The following is a 22948-nucleotide window of genomic DNA, read 5'->3' as shown; positions in this document are numbered from 1 at the left end:
AGTGGAAGGTGTTCTTAGAGGCCCTTTTAGGAAATGGAAATAATTTGTCTGGTTCAAAGGTAATTGTGATACTGAAAATTCCTTTTTTTCTTTGGCTTGCTGGATCCTTCACACACTGAGTGAGGCCAAGGTTCGAACCTGTGTCCTCATGGATACTAACTGGGTTCATTTACTGCTGAGCCATGATTGGGAATGCCTGAAAATTCTTTAGCAGCCTTTCCCTTGATAATGTTGCTCAAGTAATAGGGAGTTTTGGCACATAATGGAAAAGCTCTCTTGTTGTCTTTAAGCTGTTTTCCCAGTTTGAGTCATGGCCAGTCCCAGAATTCTTTCATTATTTTTCTTAGCACACCTGTCATTGGGCCTTAGCTGTATGTTTATCTTTCTTTACTCAGTGTTGGTGGCACTGATGAAACAGTAGTCCAGGGAGAGCAGTATTGACTGAAATTAAGGACCTAGATTTAGTTCTCCAACCCTGTTCTAGTTCCTATGAACTGTTGAGAGTTGGTCTTTGCTTCTGTGAGTTCATTCACAGTCTGTCCAGAGGATGCCAAAAATATGATTGCCTCCCTGGTGCTGTGAGGCCCAGTCAGCTCCTGCAGCAGCCTGAAGCCCCTGGGAAGTCCGTGGTGAAGATTAGCACTTTAAAGCCTCTTGAGTTTTCTGCTTTAAAAGAATTATTTTAAATTTTGCCTGGGAAAAACTTTCCTGAAGTTGTTTGAGAATTTTGGGGGGTGGGAGGGTGGGATTGTGGAGAGGAGAGGCTGCAGAACTGTTAGTGTTTTGTGGGCTGGGACACAGAATGGCCTGTGGGACTGGCCACAGCACAGTGCTTCTCCTTTCCCGGTGACATGAGGGACCAGACCATTCATGTGTCTACCCTTGGCAGTGTGATTTGAAAGCCGCCTTGTTCTCTCTGGTGATAAATATTGGTTTTCATGTTTTTCAAAATATATCTGGTTGAGTAACTACTGTATTATGGCAGTCCTTTTATATTTTAATAATATGCCTTGATTTGAGGTTTCAAATCTGGTCCACCAAATTTGCTAAGAACTTCTTGGACTTCTGCTAAAGGAGCTCTCCAGGAGCTGCTGGCCTGCCTTGGGTAGTGTGGAGACAGCAGTCAGGGTTGCTGTGATCTCCCCTCATCAGAAGGGTCCTGATGGCACAGACTAGAGGGGGTGTTGGAATTGTGCTTCCTCTTGGCTTTAGTTTTCCTACTGGCACCAGGTGTGGTTCTCCTGTTTGACTTATAGACTTTTTTTTTTTTTTTTTTGCTTTTTAAGGCCACACCTACAGCATATATGGAAATTCCCAGGCTAGAGGGCAAATTGGAGCAGGAGCTGCCATCCTCTGCCACAGCCACAGAAACATGGGATCCAAGCCACATCTGAGACCTACACCACAGCTCATGGCAATGCCAGATCCTCCTGGTTTCTAGTTGGATTTGTTTCCGCTGTGCCGGACAGGAACTCCGTAAACCACTGTACTTTTATAAACTTATGGGCCAGAAGTTAAGGGGTTGTGGGTTCGATCCTTGGCATTGCTAAGTGGGTTAAGGATCTGGCATTGCTGTGAGCTATGGAGTGGTTTGCACACACGGCTCGGATCCCATGTTGCTGTGGCTGTGGTGTAGGCCAGCGGCTACAGCTCCGATTGGACCCCTAGCCTGGGAACCTCCATATGCCGTGGTTGTGGCCTTAAAAAGAGAAAAGAAAAAAAGAAGTACAGTGGTTTTTGTGATGGTTGGAGTCTTCTGGAAAAAGATAAGAGAATTCAACTTTTCAAATAAAAGAAATGAAATTATTCTGATTTCCATACAAGAATATAATGATAATCCTCCTTATTATGGAGGCATTGAGAGAATTATTGAAATAAAAGACAGTCCTCTGCAGACTTTGATTTGAAGTGAATGTTGGTTCGTTGATAGATTTTTGACTTCTGTTGTAATAGTTAATGCAGAGTGGGTTTACTCTTATTTTAAAAAAATATGATATTATATACGTGTTCATTGCCATGCAAATGTCTTATTATGAGTTTTTTCTCTCTCTTTAAAAAAACAAAACAAAATCCTGAATTCGTGTATCCAGCTTGCTTAGAGAGCTGATTCTCTGCTTCTCTGAAGTACGGAATGATATTAAGGGGGATGGCCTGTCCTGGAGACATAACTTTCCCTTTTCCCTTCAGGTGGGACCATTTCCTGCCCCACACTCCTCCACCCAGTGAGCCAAGCTGTGGAGTAAGTGTCCATTCTTTTTACTCCCCCGCTAAAACTCCCAGCTTTGAAGCTCACACCCTCACAAGATGGCCTGCGACCCCCCTGTACTGTGGTCATCTGTAGATTTATTGGGGAGGTCGTTGCTCCTAGTTCCTCAGAGCCCAAGGCTCACTATCATTCTTAGAGAATCAGCTGTCTTTGTGGAGGATCCTTCCAACACCTCAGCCTCTCAGCTCCCCGACTACTTCTCTCCCCAGGAGTTTGTCTTTTCTTCCCTCAGCTGCCTATACCCTTGACCTTATTTTCAGCATCACACTGCCTGGCTACCACGCCTCATTTTCAGCTCACTAACTTTGCCCAACCTGTCTCCAAGAGCCCTTTAATCCCTCTGAGAATTCTTTGGCCTTAGCACTTTGTACTCACCAGCCTGCCCTCCCCGGCCCTGTGACTTCACTCTTATCTTTACCAGCCTAGAGTCCCTGCTTTAGCCCCCATCACTGCCTCCCACACACTCCTTATTCCTTTTCACTCCCTCCATTGTTCTCTGGGTCAGTTTAAATTCTCTATCTACCCCATCTCTGTTTTGAGTGACTAAATATGGCTAGAGAAAAACAGGACAGAAATAACCAGTCTCACTTTGTATTCATGACTGCTTATCTCAAGTGAGCCCCATCTGCAGACTGGGACATGTGGTCCTTTTCCTAATTTATATATCGTCACGCTCACCTGGATGGGTGTTCAGACATTCCCTCCTCTCCTGAATGTCCAATGCCTCCTACCCTCCTGTCGTCACTCTCATCTGATTAATTCCTATTACACTGAGAATGAAGAAGAAGAAATAGATCTAGAGAGATGCAAATTGGTAAATCAATGAAACATTCATATGGATTAAAAAAAATTAAACAGGGGAAGTATAAGGGAGAAAATAAAAGCAGCCTAGTGTTTGACCATCTAGAAAACCCTTGTTACCACTTAAAAAAGAAAAAAAAATTAATATACATACATGGTTAGAAAATTCCAACAGTGCAGAAAGGCGGAAAATGAATAAAGCACACATCCTGGGCCAGCATTTCTCCTCAAAGGGAGCTTCTCTGAGTGGTTCCTGTGATTTCTTCCTCGAAAATCTTTGTTCACATTTATATTTATGTGTTATCTATATTCTTTAAAAAATTACATAGCAAGATCACAGTATAAACATATTCCCTCTGTTCTTTTTTACTTAATCTATAGACATTTAAGTAGATTTGAGTCAAAGACATTTTTCTCTGAATTTTTCAACATCAAATCCATCTTTATTCAGCAAAAGTCATGTGCTCATGTTGGCATTTTGTGAAATTATTTCAACCAAATTATCATGAAATGCTTACAGTGCCCCTTTATTACATTAGTTCTTTAATAGTCTTTTTTGTTTGCTTAGTTAGAAACTGAAAAAAAGAATTCAATCATATGTAAAATATATGCATATTGAAGAAAATGTAGAAAATTATAGTGATATTTGAAAAAAAAAATCACCCATAACCCTGCCACTCTCAGTGGTTAGCAACCATTATTAGCATATTGTTGTTTACTTAGTGTTTTCAATCCACGTGTATGCATTTGTGTGCAGGAAAACTATGCATGTATGTACAACGTATGTATATGACTTATACCACTTATACCAGTACATGTGTTTGAAACTATGTTGTGTGTGTGTGTGTACATATATGTATCTTTTTTCCATTTAACATTGTATCATAACTGTTTTCCTGTATCTTAAATGTGTTTCCCCATTTTAATGGCTATATACTGTCCCATCTGTATGAACTGTACACAGTTTGATCTCATTTCAGTGAAGTTTAAAAATACCCAAGCAAACAATATACTATTCAGGGACACATGTATATGTGGTAAAACTATTTTAAAATGCTGAGGAAATAATAAATTCATGAATAATGATTATCTTTGGAGGAATGATAGGCTGGTGGGATGGGAAACTCATCAAAGAATTGGGACTATCTTAGTTTTTACCTCAAATGGTAGGTTTCAGGGTCTTCTTTATTCTTTATAGCATAAAATCTCCATGTATATTCTTTGGGTATGTTATGTATAGTCTTTTCTTTTTAGGGCTGCACCTGTGGCATATGGAAGTTCCCAGGCTAGGGTTTGAATTGGGGCAATAGCTGCTGGCCTGCACCACAGCTACAGCAATACCAGAGCCTTAACCCACTGAGCAAGACCAGGAATTGAATCCCTGTTCTCATGGATGCTAGTAGGGTTCATTACTGCTCACCCACAACAGGAACTCCTGTTATGTGTAGCCTTTTACATTTACTGAATATTTTAGGAAGAATCATTGGAACATAGTAGATTCATTTGCCACTCCAGGCCAATTACTTACTTATATTTTAAAATCCAAGGTCATTTTTATATTTTATTTGGTATTTGTTGTCATATATAAAATATAACATGTGTTATTTTGTGAACCAGGGACAAAAACTGAACTGCAGGGTCTCTATACATTACTGCAGGTGCTCTGCCTGTTATGGCCCTGACAGTGATTGTTTTGTTTAGAGCATGTTCATGGAGCATCTCTTCTGGCCAGAGCACTCAGCTAGAGACTAGGGGGCTCACCCAGGGAGCTCACAGCTGAGCTGCTCAGGCCCACCTCTCAAACAGCATTGGGGGCTGTCCCACAGGGAAACGCAGGCATGGTGTGTGGGGAGTTAGGGCTGGGGAAGGAAATACATAGGTGGAACTCAGAACACTGGAGAAATTTGAAGACAGGCCTTAAATGGCTGCATCTTGATGCAGTACAGTACTGATACTGAGGTAGCTAAGGCTTGGCCTTCCTTTGAGATGACTGATTCCGTGCTATCCTCATTAGTGTCCCAAGGTAGCAAGTAAGCATGACATATTGGAAAAGGTTTATGGGTTGGTTGATTATCCTCATTTTTGCAGGTTGACCTTTCTGTGCTTATATTGCTATTGATTTTATCCTAACATTTAATCTCACTGATAGTGATTTTTATATTTAAAAATGATTACAGTTTATGATGATACATACTGTTTATATGATCATATTTTAAATTTATAATTACAGTGTTCATAACATGCATGTAGTACTTAATGGCTTCCAAAAGTTACGTCATTAAGAATAATTGATCATGTTATTTATATTTGGTTTATTTTAATTTTTTAAAATATGGAATGCTTCACAAATTTGTGTGTCGTCCATGCTCAGGGGCCATGCTAATAATCTGTCATTCCAATTTTAGTATATATGCTGCCAAAGCAAGCACTGTTATTTATATTTTATATTAGTTACTTTGAAGTCTATTTAACATTTTAATTTTTTTTTTACAGAGTCATATTAAATCAGTAGACTCAGGAGAAACTAATATAGATGGAGCCATAGGTAAGTAAACCATGGCACATTTTACATCTTTGCTTGAGGTATTGTGATATTGTGATTTTGGGCTTATAAACAAACACCTGTAATAATTAACTGTACTTTTAGGACTGATGGCATCAGAAGAATTTATCAAGATCACGCTGTCGGCTTTTGAAGCTGTGATACAGTATCCTATTTTATTGAAAGACTATTGCTCTACGGTTAGTACTGGCAGCTTTTGAAAAAAGATATTTTTTGGTTTACTTGGTAATTCTGTATCTAAAGAGACTAGTTTACACATGCTTGGTGCCTACATGTTCCTCAGGTGAAATAAGCTTTGAGAAAAGCTGTGCCCCTGATAGGATGAACATAAGAAATCCCTTCCTTCCTCGTTGACTTTATTTTGGACTTCTCCTTGCTCATTATTCTCTTTCCCTTGCAGTCCCAACTTAACCTCAGCTTGCTGCTTCTTTCTCCTTGCCTGATTATTTGTTGTATCCAATAGCATAAACTCTTAGAACAGCTTCTTAACCTATGGGCATTTGGAGATGGTCAGGTCTTTGTTGTGGGGGCTGTCCTGGGCATTGTAGATGTTTAGCAGCTTTCCTGGCCTCTATGTAGTAGATGTGGGTAACACCCATTCCAGACCCCCCTCAGTTGCAACAAGCAGAAAAGTGTCTACACATTGCTGGGTATCTTCCAGGCAGCAAAATTGCCCTCTTTTGAGAAACTTTGCATTAGGGTGATCCTTAGGCGAGCTGAGTGGTGAATGTAGGAAGGAGGAAAGTTTTATGACTATGTTCTCATCAGCAGAAAGCACCCAAGAAAAGGAGCCAGGTAAGAGGAGAACCACAGCAGTCATTTTTGTATTCTCTTCTGGTTCTAGGGGCTGACATAGCTCAGCGAGAGAGTTCTCACTCAGGGTCTTTCAGGAGGTACCAGTCAGTGGTGCCTGGGGCTGGAATCACCTGAAAGTCATTCCCTCATGTGTGTGCCTCCAGTTGAGACTCTGTAGGCATCTTTCTCCATCTCTATGTGGTCTCTCCAGCAGGGAGACTTCAGGGTAGTCTGCCTTCTTATATGGTAGCTCAGGACTCTAAAGATTGATATCTCAAGAGAGAGAGGATAATTATTTTTTGAGGAAATTTCCACCAACTCTTTTTTCCACAGCATAGGGAAGTTCCTGGGCCAGGGGTTGAATCCAAACAGCAGCTTCAACGATGCCAGATTTTTTTAACCCACTGTGTCAGGCTGAGGATTGAACCCATGCCCCCCGCAGTGACCTGAGCTGCTACAGTTGGATTCTTAACCCAGCGTGCCACAGAGGGAACTCCTCCACCAAATCTTTATGGTTATTTTCTTTTTTTTGGTTGTTCTTGTTGTTTTAATCTGTTTTACTGTAAAACATAAAGTACAGAAAAATGTATTGAAATATGTGTAGTTCAACAAGTAGTTGCAAAAGACGTGCTCCAGAAATTGCCACTCAGTTAAAAAAAAATTAAACATTACCACAGCCCCAAAGTCATTTTAACTACAAATTCTTTGCTCTTTGAGGAGGGGACCACTATCCTGACATTCACACTAATCATGCATATTCCTGTGTCAGCCTGTGCATGCATTCTTAAATGATAAAGGTTGGATTTGCCTATTTTTGCCTTTTGTATCAAAACAATATGTATTCCTTTGTGACTTGATTTTTTTTCCCTCAGTGTTTGTAGGACATTCATGTTGTTAAGTATCCTTAAGTTTAATTTTTCATCAGTGTGTAGTGTCCCATCATTGAAATCTGAATATATGCATGTAACACAACCTATTTATGCTTGATAAACATTAGGCTGTTTCTAGTTTTTGGCACTTAGAAACAATACTGCTGCAGATTCTTGTTTATGTGTTTTGCCCCACATAAGCGTGCATTACTGCTGGGGTACGTCCTTAGGAATGCAATCGGTGGTTATAGGACATATGCAAACTCGGTTTGTGTGGAGAGTGCCATTGTGTTTTCCGAAGAGGTGGTTCTGCTTTACCCTCACACCAGCAGCACAGGACCAGATCTCCTCATCCTTCCACGTTCTTGTGATGTCAGCCTTTAAATGTATGGGTGTGTAGTGACATTTCACCATAGTTTTAAATTGTATAGTCAAGACTACTAATGAGGCTGAATAGTTTTTCAAATGTTTACTGGCCGTTTGGGAATACTCTTTGATGAGACGCTCGTTAGGTCTTTTTAAGATTTTGATTTTTTTTTGTCTTTTTGCTATTTATTGGGCCGCTCCCGTGGCATATGGAGGTTCCCAGGCTAGGGGTCGAATCGGAGCTGTAGCTGCCAGCCTATGCCAGAGCCACAGCAATGCTGGATCCAAGCCGCGTCTGCCACCTACACCACAGCTCATGGCAACGCTGGCTCCTTAACCCACTGAGCGAAGCCAGGGGTTGAACCTGCAACCTCATGGTTCCTAGTAAGATTCATTTCTGCTGCGCCACAACAGGAACTCCTGCATTTTCTTTTTTTCTTTTTTTTTGCATTCTTTTTCTAACTTTCTGAGATAAATATTTAGTTTGTTGATTTTTTTTTTATTTCTTCCTTTCTAATATATGCATTGAAAATTGCGTCTCCTTTGGTTGTAGCATTTTTGGTATCTTTTAAGTTAAAATATTAGCTTTTACTCATGGGTTATTAAGATAAATATATTTAAATTTTCAAACATGCAGGCACTTTTTAGTCATTCTAAACTGATTTCTCACTTGCACTGAAGTTACAGAAATACTCTAATTTCATTCTTTGAAATTTATTAAGACTTGTTTCACCATCCATTATAAGATTTTTTTTGGTAGATGTTCTGTATGTATATGGAAAGAACATGTATTTTTGAACTCTTGGGTACAGCATTTGGTATATGTCCATTCGGCTAAATTTATTATCTTGCTTAAATCTTTCCTATCCTTACCAATTTTTATCAGTTTTTGTCTATAAATTACTGAGACAGATGTGTACAAATCTCCCTCAAGGCTGTTATGAATTTGTCTATTTCTTCTTGTGTAGTTCTGTCAGTTTTTGTTTTATATATTTTGAAGCCATATTATTAGATGCATCAAATTTAATATATCATGTTAGGAAATTAACCTTCTTTTTCATTGTGAAATGAACTTTGTTTCTAATACTTTTTGCCTTAAGGTCTATTTTGTCCCATCTCAATAAAATCATACCTGCTTTCTTCCTGATATATCTTCTCTTGTTCTTTTCTTTTCAGCAGCTCTCTGTCTTTATGTTTTGATCTTGGTCGTGTAAATATCATATAGTATTTTTTTAGAAAGTCTAATTTGACTTTTTACATAATATGTATTCCATTTACATTCACTGTAATTGTTAGTATATTTGGATTGATTCCACCATCTTCTTTGTCATACATATTTTCTCTTTTCCCGCTTCTACTTTATCTTTTTTCTATTGACTAACTTTTTTTTTTCATTATTTTTTCCTTTATGTAAGGTTGGCATTAAAAGCTGAACTTAAAAAAAAAAGATGTTTATCTAAAATACAGGCCATGGCATATTCCTCTGCATTGAGTCCTCTCAGGCCATGTGTGTTATTTTTGCCTGACATTTTAAAGTTTGTCTTGTCTTATTTCTCTCTTTTTAACTCTCTTTTGTTATAAAATGATAACAGAATACTCCTTATTATTACTACAATATAACGCTCATTTGCTTTTGCCCATGTGTTTACTTCCTTTTCTTTCTTTTCTTTCTTTCTAAATTCTTACTGCTTCCATCTGGCTTCAATTATTTCTGAATAACATACATCCTTCATAATTTTCCTTAACTTTGGGTGTGCTAGTGGCAACCCTTTGAGAAGTCATTGTTTTTGTTGTTGCTATTGTTATTTTTTTAGTTGAAATATAGTTAATTTACAATGTTGTGTTAGTTTTAGTATATAGCAAAATGATTCAGTTACACAGATATATGTATTCTTTTTCAGATTCTTTTATGTTATAGGTTATTACAAAATATTGAATATGGTTCCCCATGCTCTACAGTAGATCCTTGTTGTTTACCTATTTTATATGTAGTGTGTGTATTTGTTAATCCCCAAAAGTCATTATTTCTTGAGGGAAATTTTTTTCCTTAATATTAAATTCTAGATTAGCAGTTAATTTTGTTGCTATTTAGTACAAAGATATTATTTCATTATCTTATTAGTTGCTACTGAGGAGTTAGCTGATAGTTGGTTTTTCCTGTGAGGATAGTCTGTCTCTTTGTTCCTTGTTTCCTTTTAAGACCTTTTTTTTTTTTTGCTGGGGAGGGGGAGGGTTTTTGATTTTCTATAGGGTCACTGTGTTGCAGCTAAACATGAACTTCTTTTGTAGATTCTGCTTAGGTTTTTCTGTGCCTCTTGAATCTGTGGATTGGCCTTTTTCTCAACTGTGCGCAATTCTTACCCCTCATTTCTGTTTATCTTCTCTCTGCTCAGTCTCCTTTAGCAACTCCAATCCTATGGCTATTACACTTTCTCACTTATTTCCTATACTTCTTACTGTCTTTCTGTATATTTCATCTTTTTGTCTCTTAGTGTTGTATTCTGGATACTCGTATTTGCTTTGTTTCTGTCTCCTCTGTTCATTCTGGTGCCAAATACAGTTACGATATTTTAAATTGGGATTTTCACGTGTAGAAATTATCACAAGAAATTCTGCTCTATTGCTTTTTATAATTTCCTTTTCCTCATAGATATCTCCCATTTTGTGCTTTACTTATTCACAGTTATTAGATATTTTTACATGATGTCTGATATTTTCAGTAACTGAAGACTGTGATATGATGTCTGTTGTATCTTGTTCATACCAACCTCATCTTGTTTTCTTGGAAACCTTATTAATGGTTACTGCATGTTGGTCATGGGCCTTGAAATCTCTTTGTGGCCCTTCCCTGAAGCCTCTTGTGGATGTTGTTTCTCCGAGAAGCTTCATGTTTGTTTAAGGGCCCTGCCAGTCAGGGCTACCTCCGACCATAGTCCTTTGTACCCAGTGTAGGTCTGAGAACATAACTTCCCAGGGCAGCCTTCTCAGTTGTTCCCAGGAGCTGGAATCTGTGTGGATGGGTTGGGACTAGGCCTGGTTTTCCAAACTCAGGGAGAGTCATTCCCCCCTCCCCAGTGGCCAGCTCAGTGTAGAAGACTCACAAAGCTCCATATGCTGGGCAGCCCTGAACTCAGGCCTCTCTGTCTCTGGTCCCACTGGCTTCCACTGGGGATTTGTGTTCATGTTACTGGTAAATGCCTCAATGGCACAATCAGTTCCTTGCTCATATGTTCCACTCAACTCTCTGGTTAAGGTTTTCATTCAGAAACTGGCCTGAAAGCTCCCCTCTCTTAAATATTTCAAAGGTTTTGTTTATATTTTATCTGGCATTTTTCATTGTGAGTTTTTAGTGAGATAGTTAATCCAAATAACCATACCCTCTGTTGCCAGAAATTCTGTTTGTTACAGTCACTTTCTTTCTTTCTTTTTTTTTTTTTTTGGTCTTTTTGCCTTTTCTAGGGCTGCTTCCCTCAGCATATGGAGGTTCCCAGCTAGGGGTCTAATCAGAGCTGTAGCCACTGGCCTACGCCAGAGCCACAGCAACTCGGGATCTGAGCCTCGTCTGGGCCCTACACCACAGCTCACGGCAATGCCAGATCCTTAACCCACTGATCGAGGCCAGGGATCAAACCCACAATCTCATGGTTCCTAGTCGGATTCATTAACCACTGTGCCACGACGGGAACTCCCCTGTTACTGTCACTTTCTTAGCAGTCATTTCTCAGTCGTCCACTGAGAGATGAGTTGCTTGAGTGTTGCTTGTTGATTCTTTTCCCTAATGAACGGTAATCCCGTGGATAATTCGTTAAGATCCAGTATTTCCAAATGTCTGTATTTACATTTAATGAGTCATTTAGTTAATTTGCTTTCTAATCATGAAATGCTATCATAATATTCATCGAAAAGATAGCCTGTGTTATGATAGGAGAAAGACATCGTTGTAACTCACGGACTTCCTAAAAAATATTTTTTAATGCTATAACTCATGGGAAACCCTCTAATTACCTCCTCTTGAGCATGACTGGAATACATGAAATTGAAGATCCAGCACCTAGAGGAGCGTAACACTGTTTAAAATATCAGCACAAACTATTCAAGGCTACTTGATCAATACTTTATTATATGGAAGCGGTTACATGTATTTAATTCTTGCTGAGAACAAAGGCTTAATGCAGATTTTTCCCAGAGTTTAGATCATTCAGTGCTTGGAAATTATCATTGTGGCCTAGAGAACAGTTCAGAATACCACAGTGATTGGGTTTGGGCAGAGAGTTTGTTCCCATTCACAGTGATTTCAAAAAAATGGTAATCGTAAAGGGAATAATAAAGGTGATTCTGTATTAGAAAGTTCTAGCAATAATATACATAAGTTGCCTAAAATATAGTTTAATTGCTTTAACTTAGAAAAATAAGCTAAGTCATAATATCCTTTTTATGAAAAGCCCATCCTTTTGTAAATTTTGAAACTGAAGACTGGAAGCTAATAAATACTGAGAAATTTAACTTGAATTAAACCAAATTTTTGTGACGGTGAAAAGCAAATAAAATACCAGAGTCAGTGAGGTCAAAACTCCAGAGATAGCAATGAACCATGAAAAGGAAATAAGCCTTTGCACATTCCTATAAATCTTAGAGAGAATGCTGGATTTCTTATGGCATGCAGGGCTGAGGGTTTTCCTTAAAATTCCAAGTTTGGAGTGACATCAGCTGATAGCTAGGATACAAAATCAAATTAGTTTTTTTTTTTTTTTTTTTGAGAAACTGGCATTCTGTGGCCCAGGTATCTTTTAGTTTCAAAACTTTTTTTTAAACATCCTTTGCATATTAGTAGGATAAGTTAGCATGGATAGAGTTATAGCAATGATATAAAAATGGACCCAGAAAACATCAAAGTATTTGGTTTACTCATATATTCATAGTCTGTGCCATTTGCAAACTACTTATTTACAGGAAGCACTGAGAACACACTAGGGAGCTGGAAGTAGGTCCTGACCTGAATTTGTTCAATATTGGTTGGGAGGAAAGGATCGATATAAGAAGCAAAGATTGGACCCAAGTGTGAAGAGTGCTGTGTTGGTGGTATGCACGGGGCTTGCCAAGAGCCCTGCTCAGTCTAACAGGGTCTGGGGATCATTTTTAGAGGAGGCAGTTCTTTTTTTTTTTTTTTTTTTCTTTTTAGTGCCACACCCTCGACAGGGAAGTTCCCAGGGTAGGGATGAAATTGGAGGGATCAAACCCTCATCCTTATGGATACTAGTTGGATTTGTTTCTGCTATGCCACAATGGGAACTCCTTAGAGGAGGCAATTCTTGAACTACATCTTGGAGGCAAGTAGGGAATCAACTCCTGATGGGCTCTTGGGTGAGGAGTGGGTGTTTTAGGCAGAACAAAATTGTGTATTCAGACAGGGAGGAATGTGAAATGATTATATATATATATGTATATATATAAAATACGTAACTTAAGAGCAATTTACTTAAAAATACTGAACTGTAGAGGTGTGAAATTATATGCATGAGTTAGTTTTTTTTTTAATTAAAAGTATGGTTGATTTACAGTGTTGTGTTAGTTTCTGGTATATAGCAAAGTGATTCAGTTTATATACATGTATATTATATATATAATAGGTACTTTTTCAGGTTCTTTTCTATTAGAGGTTATTACAAGATATTGAATATAGTTCCCTGTGCTATACAGTAGGACCTAATGTTTATCTGCTTTTTATATAGTAGTGTGTATCTGCTAATCCCAAACTCCTAATTTATCCTTCCCCACCTCCTTTCCCTTTGGCAACCATAAGTTTGTTTTCTATATCTGAGTCTCTTTGCATGAGTTGGTTTTAATCTCTGTCCTAGGAGAGGTCAGTGTATATGTGAAGTACACTTTCAGGAATACCCCCTGCAGTGATGATTGGTGAGCATTTGAAAGACTGATCAGAACTTCATACTCGAGGTGCCTTTATCTTGATGATCCCTTTGTTCGAAATAATTTTTTTATTGGTGAAATTTGTCCTTATTTCCAATATATATAGATTGGCTAGAGATACTGTACAGGTGGCCCACCTTTGGAAGGGTTCAAGAATCCAGTGAGCCCATCAGAGTGGTGTTCTTGGCACTGGCTGCTTTGTTCCTGTGTTTTGTACGTTGGAAACCTTGGGCGGTCTGCTGAGATCTGCAGACTCATTCCTAGAATGATGTTTTTATTTATTTATTTATTTATTTATTTATTTATTTATTTATTTATTTATTTTACTTTTTAGGGCCACACCTGCAGCATAGGGAGGTTCCCAGGCTGGGGGTCGAATTGGAGCTGTGGCTGCCAGCCTGCACCACAGCCACAGCAATGCAGGATCTGAGCTGAGTCTGAGACCTATATACCACAGCTCACAGGAATACTGGATCCTTAACCCACTGAGCTGGGCCAGGGATGGAACCTACATCCTCATGGATACTAGTCAGATTCGTTTCTGCTGCATCACAACCAGAACTCCTCAAAATGATGTTTTTAAATGCATAAAGCAAAATTAAATGCATAGGGATATATAGAGGAAGCCATTTGTACTGAAATGTAGTTATCAAAATATTTTTTAAAAAGAACAGATTTTCTCTGCTGCTGAGCCCAGGTAATCATCATTACTCGTGTTTGCAGGAGCCTTTTGCTGTTTGTTGCCCCTGCACCTCCAGATCACTTTGAGCACCGTTGAAGCTGCTCTCTTAGTTTATGTCAGCCCCCTTCAGTGAGCGAGTCAGTCTCCAGGGATGAGGGGCCAGAGGCTGAGGCTCGAACTTTGCTTCATTTGTCATCTTGAGATAAGCTCTCAATTTAGAGTTCCTTTCTAATCCCTGATTGGAATCTTATACATTATATATCTAGACGATTGTTTTAATTTGCATCTGAATATTTTCCAATTAAATTCAAAGTAAGTTACTCTAAATATCTTAAAAAAAAAAAAAAAAAGACAGTCTGGGTCATTGTGTGCCTCTTTTCTTTTTTTTTTGTCTTTTTGCTATTTCTTCGGGCCGCTCCTGCGGCATATGGAGGTTCCCAGGCTAGGGGTCTAATCAAAGCCATAGCCACTGGCCTACGCCAGAGCCACAGCAACATGGGATCCGAGCCGCGTCTGCAACCTACACCACAGCTCACAGCAATGCCGAATCGTTAACCCACTGAGCAAGGGCAGGGACCGAACCTGCAACCTCATGGTTCCTAGTCGTATTCGTTAACCACTGCGCCACGACGCCAACTCCCATTGTGTGCCTCTTGAGGCCTCTAAATCTAACTTCTGGCAGCTCTTTATTTCAAGGGCAGTGACAACAGAAACAAAATGATCCCCCCCCCCTCCCGTCCACCATACTACCTCCAAGAAACTATAGCTCATCTACACATCCCAATTTATGTAATGTTAGTTGTTTTATCCTTATCTGCGTGTGTATTTATAAATGGATTAATTTCCCCTCTGGACCTTAGTAGCTATTGAGTTTTGATAGTAGTGGTGATAAAATTCCCTTACCTACATAGCATGAGCTCATCTGAATCATACGTTGTGTGTGTGTGTGTCTGTGGGTATGTATACACACACTTAGGTGGGTTTACTTTCAATTAATGTTTGTAAATGGAATGTATCATTTATACAGTTTTTTCCCCCTGCATTTTGTTGCAGGTAGATACCCTTCTGACTTTTATGGAAATTTATTGAAATGTTTTATTTTCTTAAACTTCCTTTTTAAAGTATTTTTTATATTTTCTGCCTAAAACCCTACTCCAGGAACTAAAGATGTTTCTTTAGCATCTGAAGTAGCTAAAATTTTAAAAGTTTTTTCTTTTTATTTTTTCTGGAATCATTATATATTTAACTTTAAGTAAACATTTACCAAGAAATGTGTGGTCTCCTTTTTCTTGTCATGATTTTTAAAACAACTGTCTTTTCCTGAAAACCATTTATTATTTCAATCTATGTAGTTATTGAATAAAATAGAAATAAAACTGATGAAATCATTCATCAGTTTTATATCCCTTGCCTGGTTTGACTAGCTAAGCATGCAGACATTTTCAGTGTCATTTTATTTTTCAGTTCGTGTTTTAATGGGTAGCTTTCATTTGATAAAGTAATCAACTATCATTGTTCAGCAAAAATATGAATTAAAAGTGAATAGTCAAATAACAATATATGAATTAAAAGTGAATAGTCAAGGGAGTTCCTGTCTTGGCTCAGTGTTAACAAACCCTACTAGTATCCATGAGGATGCGGATTTGATCCCTGGTCTCGCTCAGTGGGTTAAGGATCCAGTGTTGCCGTGAGCTGTGGTGTGGTTCACAGATGCAGCTCAGATCCCGCGTTGCTGTGGCTGTGGCATAGGCTGGCAACTGCTGCTCTGATGCAACCTGTAGCCTAGGGACTTCCATATGCCATGGGTGTGTCTCTGAAAAGACCAAAAGAAAAAAAGGCGGGGGGGGGGGGAATAGTCAGTCTTCTAAATTTTCTTGTAGTCTTAATTTACATATAATACAAAGCATTTTATTTTTCCATTATCATCCTCCACCTGTTACTTCTCAAAGATTGTTCTCAATTACAGCATCTTGGGATACTGTCATAATTGCCTTGAGTCAGTCAGAGGAAAACTATGCTAATTAAAAAATTAAATGGTATAATTAAATAGATTTCTTCTTTTAAAAGTAGGTAAAATACGTATTTAATACAGAAATATACATTTAGTTCATATTTAAGATTACAGGTTTTGTTTCAGGATACAAAGTGTCATGCTGCCTATATTGTTTTCACTGAATATAATGAAATATAAATGTAATGATTTATCCACTCTTCTTACTCCTGAAATCAGATCTGCAATAAGGTTTTATTTATTTATGTATTTTTGCAGTATGTTTTAAAAAATATGTTACATAGAAGCTGAATTGTTGAGTTGTATTTGTTCATCCTCAGCTCTGATTAGCATTGCGAAATTGTTCTTCCAAGTATAAAACTGATTTACTGATTTTTTTTTTTTTAATGGTACATGAGTACCCATTTCCCCGTCTTATAAGTATTTGGTATGTCATGATTTTCTGGCTGGATTTGTGTAATTTGGTCTCTAATTTTTGTTCTGTCTTTCTTTACTCTCTTTATTAGCAGAGGTGAGTGGGCTGTGATGTGATTGTTGGCCATTTGGGTTTTCTCCTTGGGAACCACCTGTGCGTGTAGTCAGCATATTAATCCCTTTTCAGGTATAGGGCTTGCAGAACTTTCGGCTACCCAGTGGCTTTTCTTCTCATCTTGTTTATGAGGACTCCTCTGCAACAAATGTTTTTCATTTTAATGTCAAATTTATGTGTATTTTCCTTTGAGTTTATACTTTTTAGGTGCCTTTCCTACTCTAGTATCACAGAGCTATTCTCTCATATTTTCCCTTAAAAGCCTTTTTTTTTTTTTTTAACTGTTAGATCTCTAAGCCTCCTGTAATTTTTTTTTAGTATAATGATTTTTTTTTTTTTTTTGCTAAGTAGGTAACTAATTGTACCTATACCCTTCAATGAATAGTCTGTATGTTTTCCGGCTATGGGTAGTCCTCACCCCGCCCTCAGCTGAGTTCTGGTATGTGTCTCTTTCTAGGCTTTCCAGTCTTGTCTATGCATTTCTTTGTCTAGCCCTAAGCTTGTACCACATTATTCCCATCATGGTAAACTTGGAAGCTTAAAAAGGTAAACAAATCTGCCTCATGGTTTTTCAAAAAATTTTCTGTTGTTCTTGACCCTCTTCTTTCCAAATAGATTATAGACTCAGTAGGAGGAGTTCACTCAAACCTTGCTAGAATTTTTTTTTTGTATTATATTGGAATTGCAGGTAAATTTGGAGAGAGTTGGCCTCTCTGAGGCTTCTCATCAATGGCTTTATCTTACCTTCATTTATTTTTTTTTCTAACAGAGATCTGAGTATCTTACCTATGTTGTTTTCCTTTTCTCTGAAGAGCTTTGAACATTTCTTGCAAGGCAGGCCTGCTGGCAAAACACTTATTATTTGTGTGAGAAAATCTTTATTTCTCCTTTTACTCTTGATGGATAATTTCACTTAGAATTCTAAGTTGGTGTTTCTTTCTCTCTCAACAGTTTAAATATTTTACTCCAACATGATGTATCAGGTAAAATAAACTGAGATAAATGATCCATTAGTATGAAGTTTTATGTTTATCTGACTAGGAGCAAGGCTTTGTTTACTGTTTACTGTAGCTGTAGGTTTCAGAGGTTAAAATACCCTGTAATATCCGTGTTTTGTCTCTCCTGTTGTCCTTGAGTATCCCTAATAAGTCCTTCTTAAATAAAGCCTGTGTCTTAGTACTGCCTCAGTTGTAATCCTATTGATGTTGTAGTGTGTGTGTGGGGGGAGTGTCCTATAGTCCCTGTGATTAGGCCTCATCCCTTTTCTGAGCCTGTTTGCCTGGGCTGGGACCTTCACAAGTGCTTCCCAGCCACTCCCACCCTGACTCCCCAATTTATGAGCCAGCAAGTCTTAGAGGGTGCTAGAGTTAGATATCCCCCCCGCCTCCTCAGCTCACTTAGGTTCTGGTAAAACCCCAGTAGGTTAGGCTTTTGGTAAAGTAGTGTCTCTTGAGTCCAGTCAGGCCTTGGTTAAGGAGAAAAGGATACTCTGACCATACTTCAAAATGGTTAATTTTTCTTTTTCTCTGCCAGAATCATAAGGGGATTTTTCTCTGACTTTCAGCCTGGCAATTGGGTGGAGCTTTGGGATATAAAACTTAGGAGCATAGTGGCTGCACTAAGCCTGGGCCTCCAGTAATTTTTAATCTCTTCAGTTCAGGCTCCAACCATTAGTCAATTACTCTTTAAATTTTTGTACCAGTTGCTGGCTCTGGTGGTGGTTTCCGTTTTTGCCTGTCTCTTCAGTTTTGAGGAATAGCTGATTTGCCTTGTGACTTTGATATATCTGAGAAGCCTTGTTGATTTGCAGGTTATTTAGCTTTTTCTTGTCCTGAGCATGGTTGTGACATCTTTCAGGCTTTTTTAGAAGTCCACCAGTGACTGTCATACTTGTAAATATTTTATATATATATTTTCCCTGTAAAAATCATGATATCATACCTTACAATTTTATTGCTGTTGTAAGTGGTGTCTTTCCCCAGTTGTTATTTAAGGCATATGGGAATACTGTTGATTTTTGTCTATTCATCTGCTGTCTTGCTTTTTTGACCACATTAAATTATTTTTCAAACTTAGTGAAGCACAGGGTAGTTGGACACGTAGATAATTTTTATTTCCTTCTCACTCTTCTCTTAATATACTCGCTCTCTTTTTATTTTTATTTTTTGTTCTTTTTAGGGCTACAGCACGGCATGTGGAAGTTCTGAGGCTAGGGGTCGAATCGGAGCTACAGCTGCCCGCCTAGGCCACAGCCACAACAACACGGGATCTGAGCCACGTCTGTGACCTACACCACAGCTCATGGCAATGTCAGAACCTTAACGCACTGAGTGAGGCCAGGGATCGAACCTGCATCCTCATGGGTACTAGTCAGTTTTGTTACCTCTGAGCCACGATGGGAATTCCCTTGGCATACTCTCTTAAACCTTCAAGATGGGTGTTGAACATATTGGTGGGGTTGATAGTGGGATATATTTCTTTTCTTTGCATGGTTTTTGCTTTTGCTAACTAGGAGTTTAGAGTTCTCACAATTCCTTAGTGAAACTTGCTCTCTGTGTTTTGAGTGATGTGATGTCACTTAATAGAAGAGATTAAACCAAACATCCCTGATTCTCTGGGTTCTTGTGCAAATATCTAGATGTAATGTTACATATAAACTTCTTACGTCAAGAGCTCGAACAGGGTGCCATTAATGGGCCATTACCCATGAGTGGAGATCTTTACCTATATAGGGCATCCTTTCATTGGTTTGTACAACAGGAGGGTGTTGTTTGGCTATGGACAGCTTCTCCTGCCCTTGCATCAGTGTTGTGAGAACAAATACACATCTTAAGATCAGGTAGATATTCAGGTTTAAACAACAGGAATTTTGTCTGTTGTCACCAAAATAGTTCACCAAATGAGATAGCAGTTCTCAAAACTAGATTGTGGAAGTGAATTGTCCTTTCTTCATCATCCATTTTCATTTGGTGTACAAATTGTTATTTTGGAGTAAGTTTTAAACTGTATTTGATTGTGCTTTGTTATAACTAGAAAATCATAGGGGTAGTTCGTTTAATGGATTTACGTCTTTTCAATCTATTTCTAAAACTCAACTGGATTAACTTGTCATAGCTCTTTGATGTGTTTGGTAAAAGATGAGGATTGTATATCTCCTTTTTTTCCAACATTTTGATTGTTGTTTAGTTTAAATTTGAGTAATGACCACCAGTTTATATATGTTAATTTGACTTTTTAATGTCAACCCATGCCAACCAGATTTTGTATTATATACTAAAGTTCCCTTTCATAAACTCTGAAGGTTTGTTACATTCCTGTTTTGATCATAGTATCATTTTGATCTGAGGACTTTTTCAGAGTTAAACGAACTTGGTGGTTTATTAAATGTCATGCCGACTTTCAATCCAGGATAAATTTAGCCTCCCCCCTCCCCACCCCCATGCCTTTGACTAATGATTCTGTCACTGGAAAAGGAATGGATAGTGGTTACTCTCAGTTTTGTGTTTGTAGGGATCAGAACCAAATCTTTCATGTCTGTTCTTTTAGGTGGTTGACTATATCCTGCCACCATTGGTCTCCTTGGTTCAGAGCCAAAATGGTAAGTGTGACCACGTCAGCAGAATTCCATCAGTTACACGTTGTTTTCATTCTGTGTCCATGTGGTCACGTTCTTGGTGTTTGTTTTTCTTTCAAGTGGAGTGGAGACTCTTCAGCTTGCGATTGCTCTCAGAAACCACATCTCTTCTTGTGAACCAGGAGGTTGACGCTGGCAAGAAGGAGGCAAACGTTGATTCCGACAGCAGTCTTCTGGGCCTCATTAGAGAGTCCTTACTTCCCCAGTAAGTCCCATGCGCTGCATTCAGGCAGAGACATGTAGGGTGCCTGGATACTTCTGTCAAATGAGGACGAGTGATGGGTTTGCACTGTCAGGGTCCTTATATTTTTGTTTGTATGCTTGTGCGCTTCCTGTAAAAGCGGTCTAGAAAGAGAGACAATAGCTACTCCACTGCATTGGACCAGGAGAGTCTCATCCGTCTTCAGAAACATCCCTTTAGGGCTTTACCTATTTTCTTCAAGGCACATGACTAAAGTTTTGCAGATTTAAAGGTATTTTTGGCTAAAAGGGTAAGGTTTATTATTCATGGTCAGCATGACAACACTACTGGAACATGGAATTGGGACTTTTCCTGGACCCACTCAGAAATAATAGAGATGGAAAGAAATCTTCCTTCCCACCCTCGCCAAACCTTTGGAGTGGAAATTAAGTTTAGTTACAAACAGAATATTTGTTGTGGAGGGATGGTGGTGGAACAGGAAATGAGTTTTTTTTTAAATTAATTAATAAATTAATTTTGGCGTTTTGCTATTTCTTTGGGCCGCTCCCGCGGCATATGGAGGTTCCCAGGCTAGGGGTCGAATCGGAGCTGTAGCCACTGGCCTATGCCAGAGCCACAGCAACGTGGGATCCGAGCCGCGTCTGCAACCCACACCACAGCTCATGACAACGCCGGATCCTTAACCCACTGAGCAAGGGCAGGGACCGAACCCGCAACCTCAAGGTTCCTAGTTGGACTCGTTAGGCACTGCGCCACGACAGAACTCCGGAAATGAGTATTAATTAACAGAAAGGGTTATTTTTTTCCTTTTACTCCATTGCTCACATTGCAAACATACACAGTAGGGTGACAGCTGAGAGCACCCAGTGAAAATATGTTAGATCTCTCAAAGGCACCTTATAATTCAGGCAACACGGTGAATTTTATCAGACAAATCAAACAAAATAAATTGAAGTTTAAAAAAAGTGTCTACCACATCATACTATTAAACACATTTTTACAAAATTAACCCCCTTGGGTGGTGTGTAGGCCTTAATGCACATGCCTGATGCTGCTGCCAGGGCCTGGGTTGCCCGCTGAGTCAGTTCAAGTTTTAAAGGATGGTAGTTCCACCCCACTGTTTGTTGAACTTCTCAAGATCTGCTCTCATTAAAAAAATGGTTTTTTTTTTTTTTCCCCCCTGCAATGTAGAAAGCAGATCTAATTACATTCTGAAGTGTTTGACCACTCCCTTTTGGCTTAGGAAGGTATGTTTTATGAAGCATGTAGCCAGTGTGTGACAACCCTTCTGTGTCAGCTCAGGGAGCCTTTTTTTTCTTTTCTTTCCTTTTTGTTTTATTTTTTATTTTATTTTGTTTTTTTGATTTTATTGGAGTGTAGTTGACTTAGATGGTTGTTTTAGTTTAAGACGTACAGCAAAGTGAATCAGGTACACATATGCACATATCCATTCTTAAGATAAGCCACAAGAGAACACTTTTTTTTTTTAAGTTTTAGTCCTTCTTTGGCCTTAAGCAATACTTTGGATAAAGCCAAGGTGACTGTCTTTTCACGGCCCCTCCAGTTTTCACCCTGGAGGTATTAGTCAAGACAATTTTATTTGTGAACAATAACACTTAACTCAGAGTAACTTGGAACATAATCATTTGCTCACATAGCTGAGAAGTCAAACTTGTGCTGATGTCAAATACAGCTGGACTCCGGGATTTGAATTATGTTTACAGTACTGTGTTTGTGTCTTTCTCACCATCTCTACTCTGCCTGTATCTATGTGGCTTTCTTTTCAAAAAGGCTCTTTCGACTTGATGGTTCAATGGCTCCTAGGCAATAATCCTAGGGAAAAAGTGCAGAACTTTTTTAGTAGCTCTGGCAAAATTTTCACAGAGGACAGTAATTCACTCTCACTAAATACCATGTAATACCTGTGTTCAGGTGCTTCTCAGAACTGTTGTGTGATATGAATGAAAACTCAGTTGTAAGGATAAATATCTGTTAAAATAAATGTTAGTTATGGTTCTTAGAACCAATAGGATAGGATTCCTTTATTAGAAGGAATTGCTTATGAGATTATGGAGGCTGAGAAGTCCTAAGATCTGCAGGCTGCAAGCTGGGACCCAGAAGAGAATGTACTGCTAATTTGAGTTGGAAGGCCTGAGAACCAGGAGAGCTGATGGTGGAAATACCAGTCTCAAAGCTGAGAGGCCGGAAGACCCAGGAAGAGCCCATGTTTCCACTCAAGTCTAAAAGCAGCAAAAGACCAATGTCCCAGCTCAAGGAGGTGGGGCAGGAGGACTCCCTCTTACTC

General features: G+C 38.8%; 1 protein-coding gene and 1 non-coding gene across 4 annotated transcripts in view; one reads left to right on the top strand and one right to left on the bottom strand.

Moving 5' to 3' along the window:
* The window catches only part of ULK4 (unc-51 like kinase 4), a 521416-nt gene that overhangs the window by 163053 nt on the left and 335415 nt on the right, over positions 1–22948 (top strand). For all 3 annotated transcript variants that reach the window (XM_047770666.1, XM_047770657.1, XM_047770675.1), the window contains 4 exons: positions 5561–5612; positions 5715–5809; positions 20354–20405; positions 20502–20646. In XM_047770666.1, the coding sequence (XP_047626622.1) occupies positions 5561–5612; positions 5715–5809; positions 20354–20405; positions 20502–20646 (344 nt within the window). The remainder of the gene's footprint in view (positions 1–5560; positions 5613–5714; positions 5810–20353; positions 20406–20501; positions 20647–22948) is intronic.
* LOC125114126 (U6 spliceosomal RNA) lies at positions 5394–5496 on the bottom strand. Its single transcript, XR_007131704.1, has one exon. It is a non-coding gene; the product is annotated as a U6 spliceosomal RNA (small nuclear RNA).

Source organism: Phacochoerus africanus, chromosome 1 (assembly GCF_016906955.1).
Source record: "Phacochoerus africanus isolate WHEZ1 chromosome 1, ROS_Pafr_v1, whole genome shotgun sequence".
Lineage (NCBI taxonomy): Eukaryota > Metazoa > Chordata > Mammalia > Artiodactyla > Suidae > Phacochoerus > Phacochoerus africanus.
The sequence above is the reverse complement of the archived record's forward strand: the minus strand, read 5'-3'. Positions and strand labels throughout refer to the sequence as shown.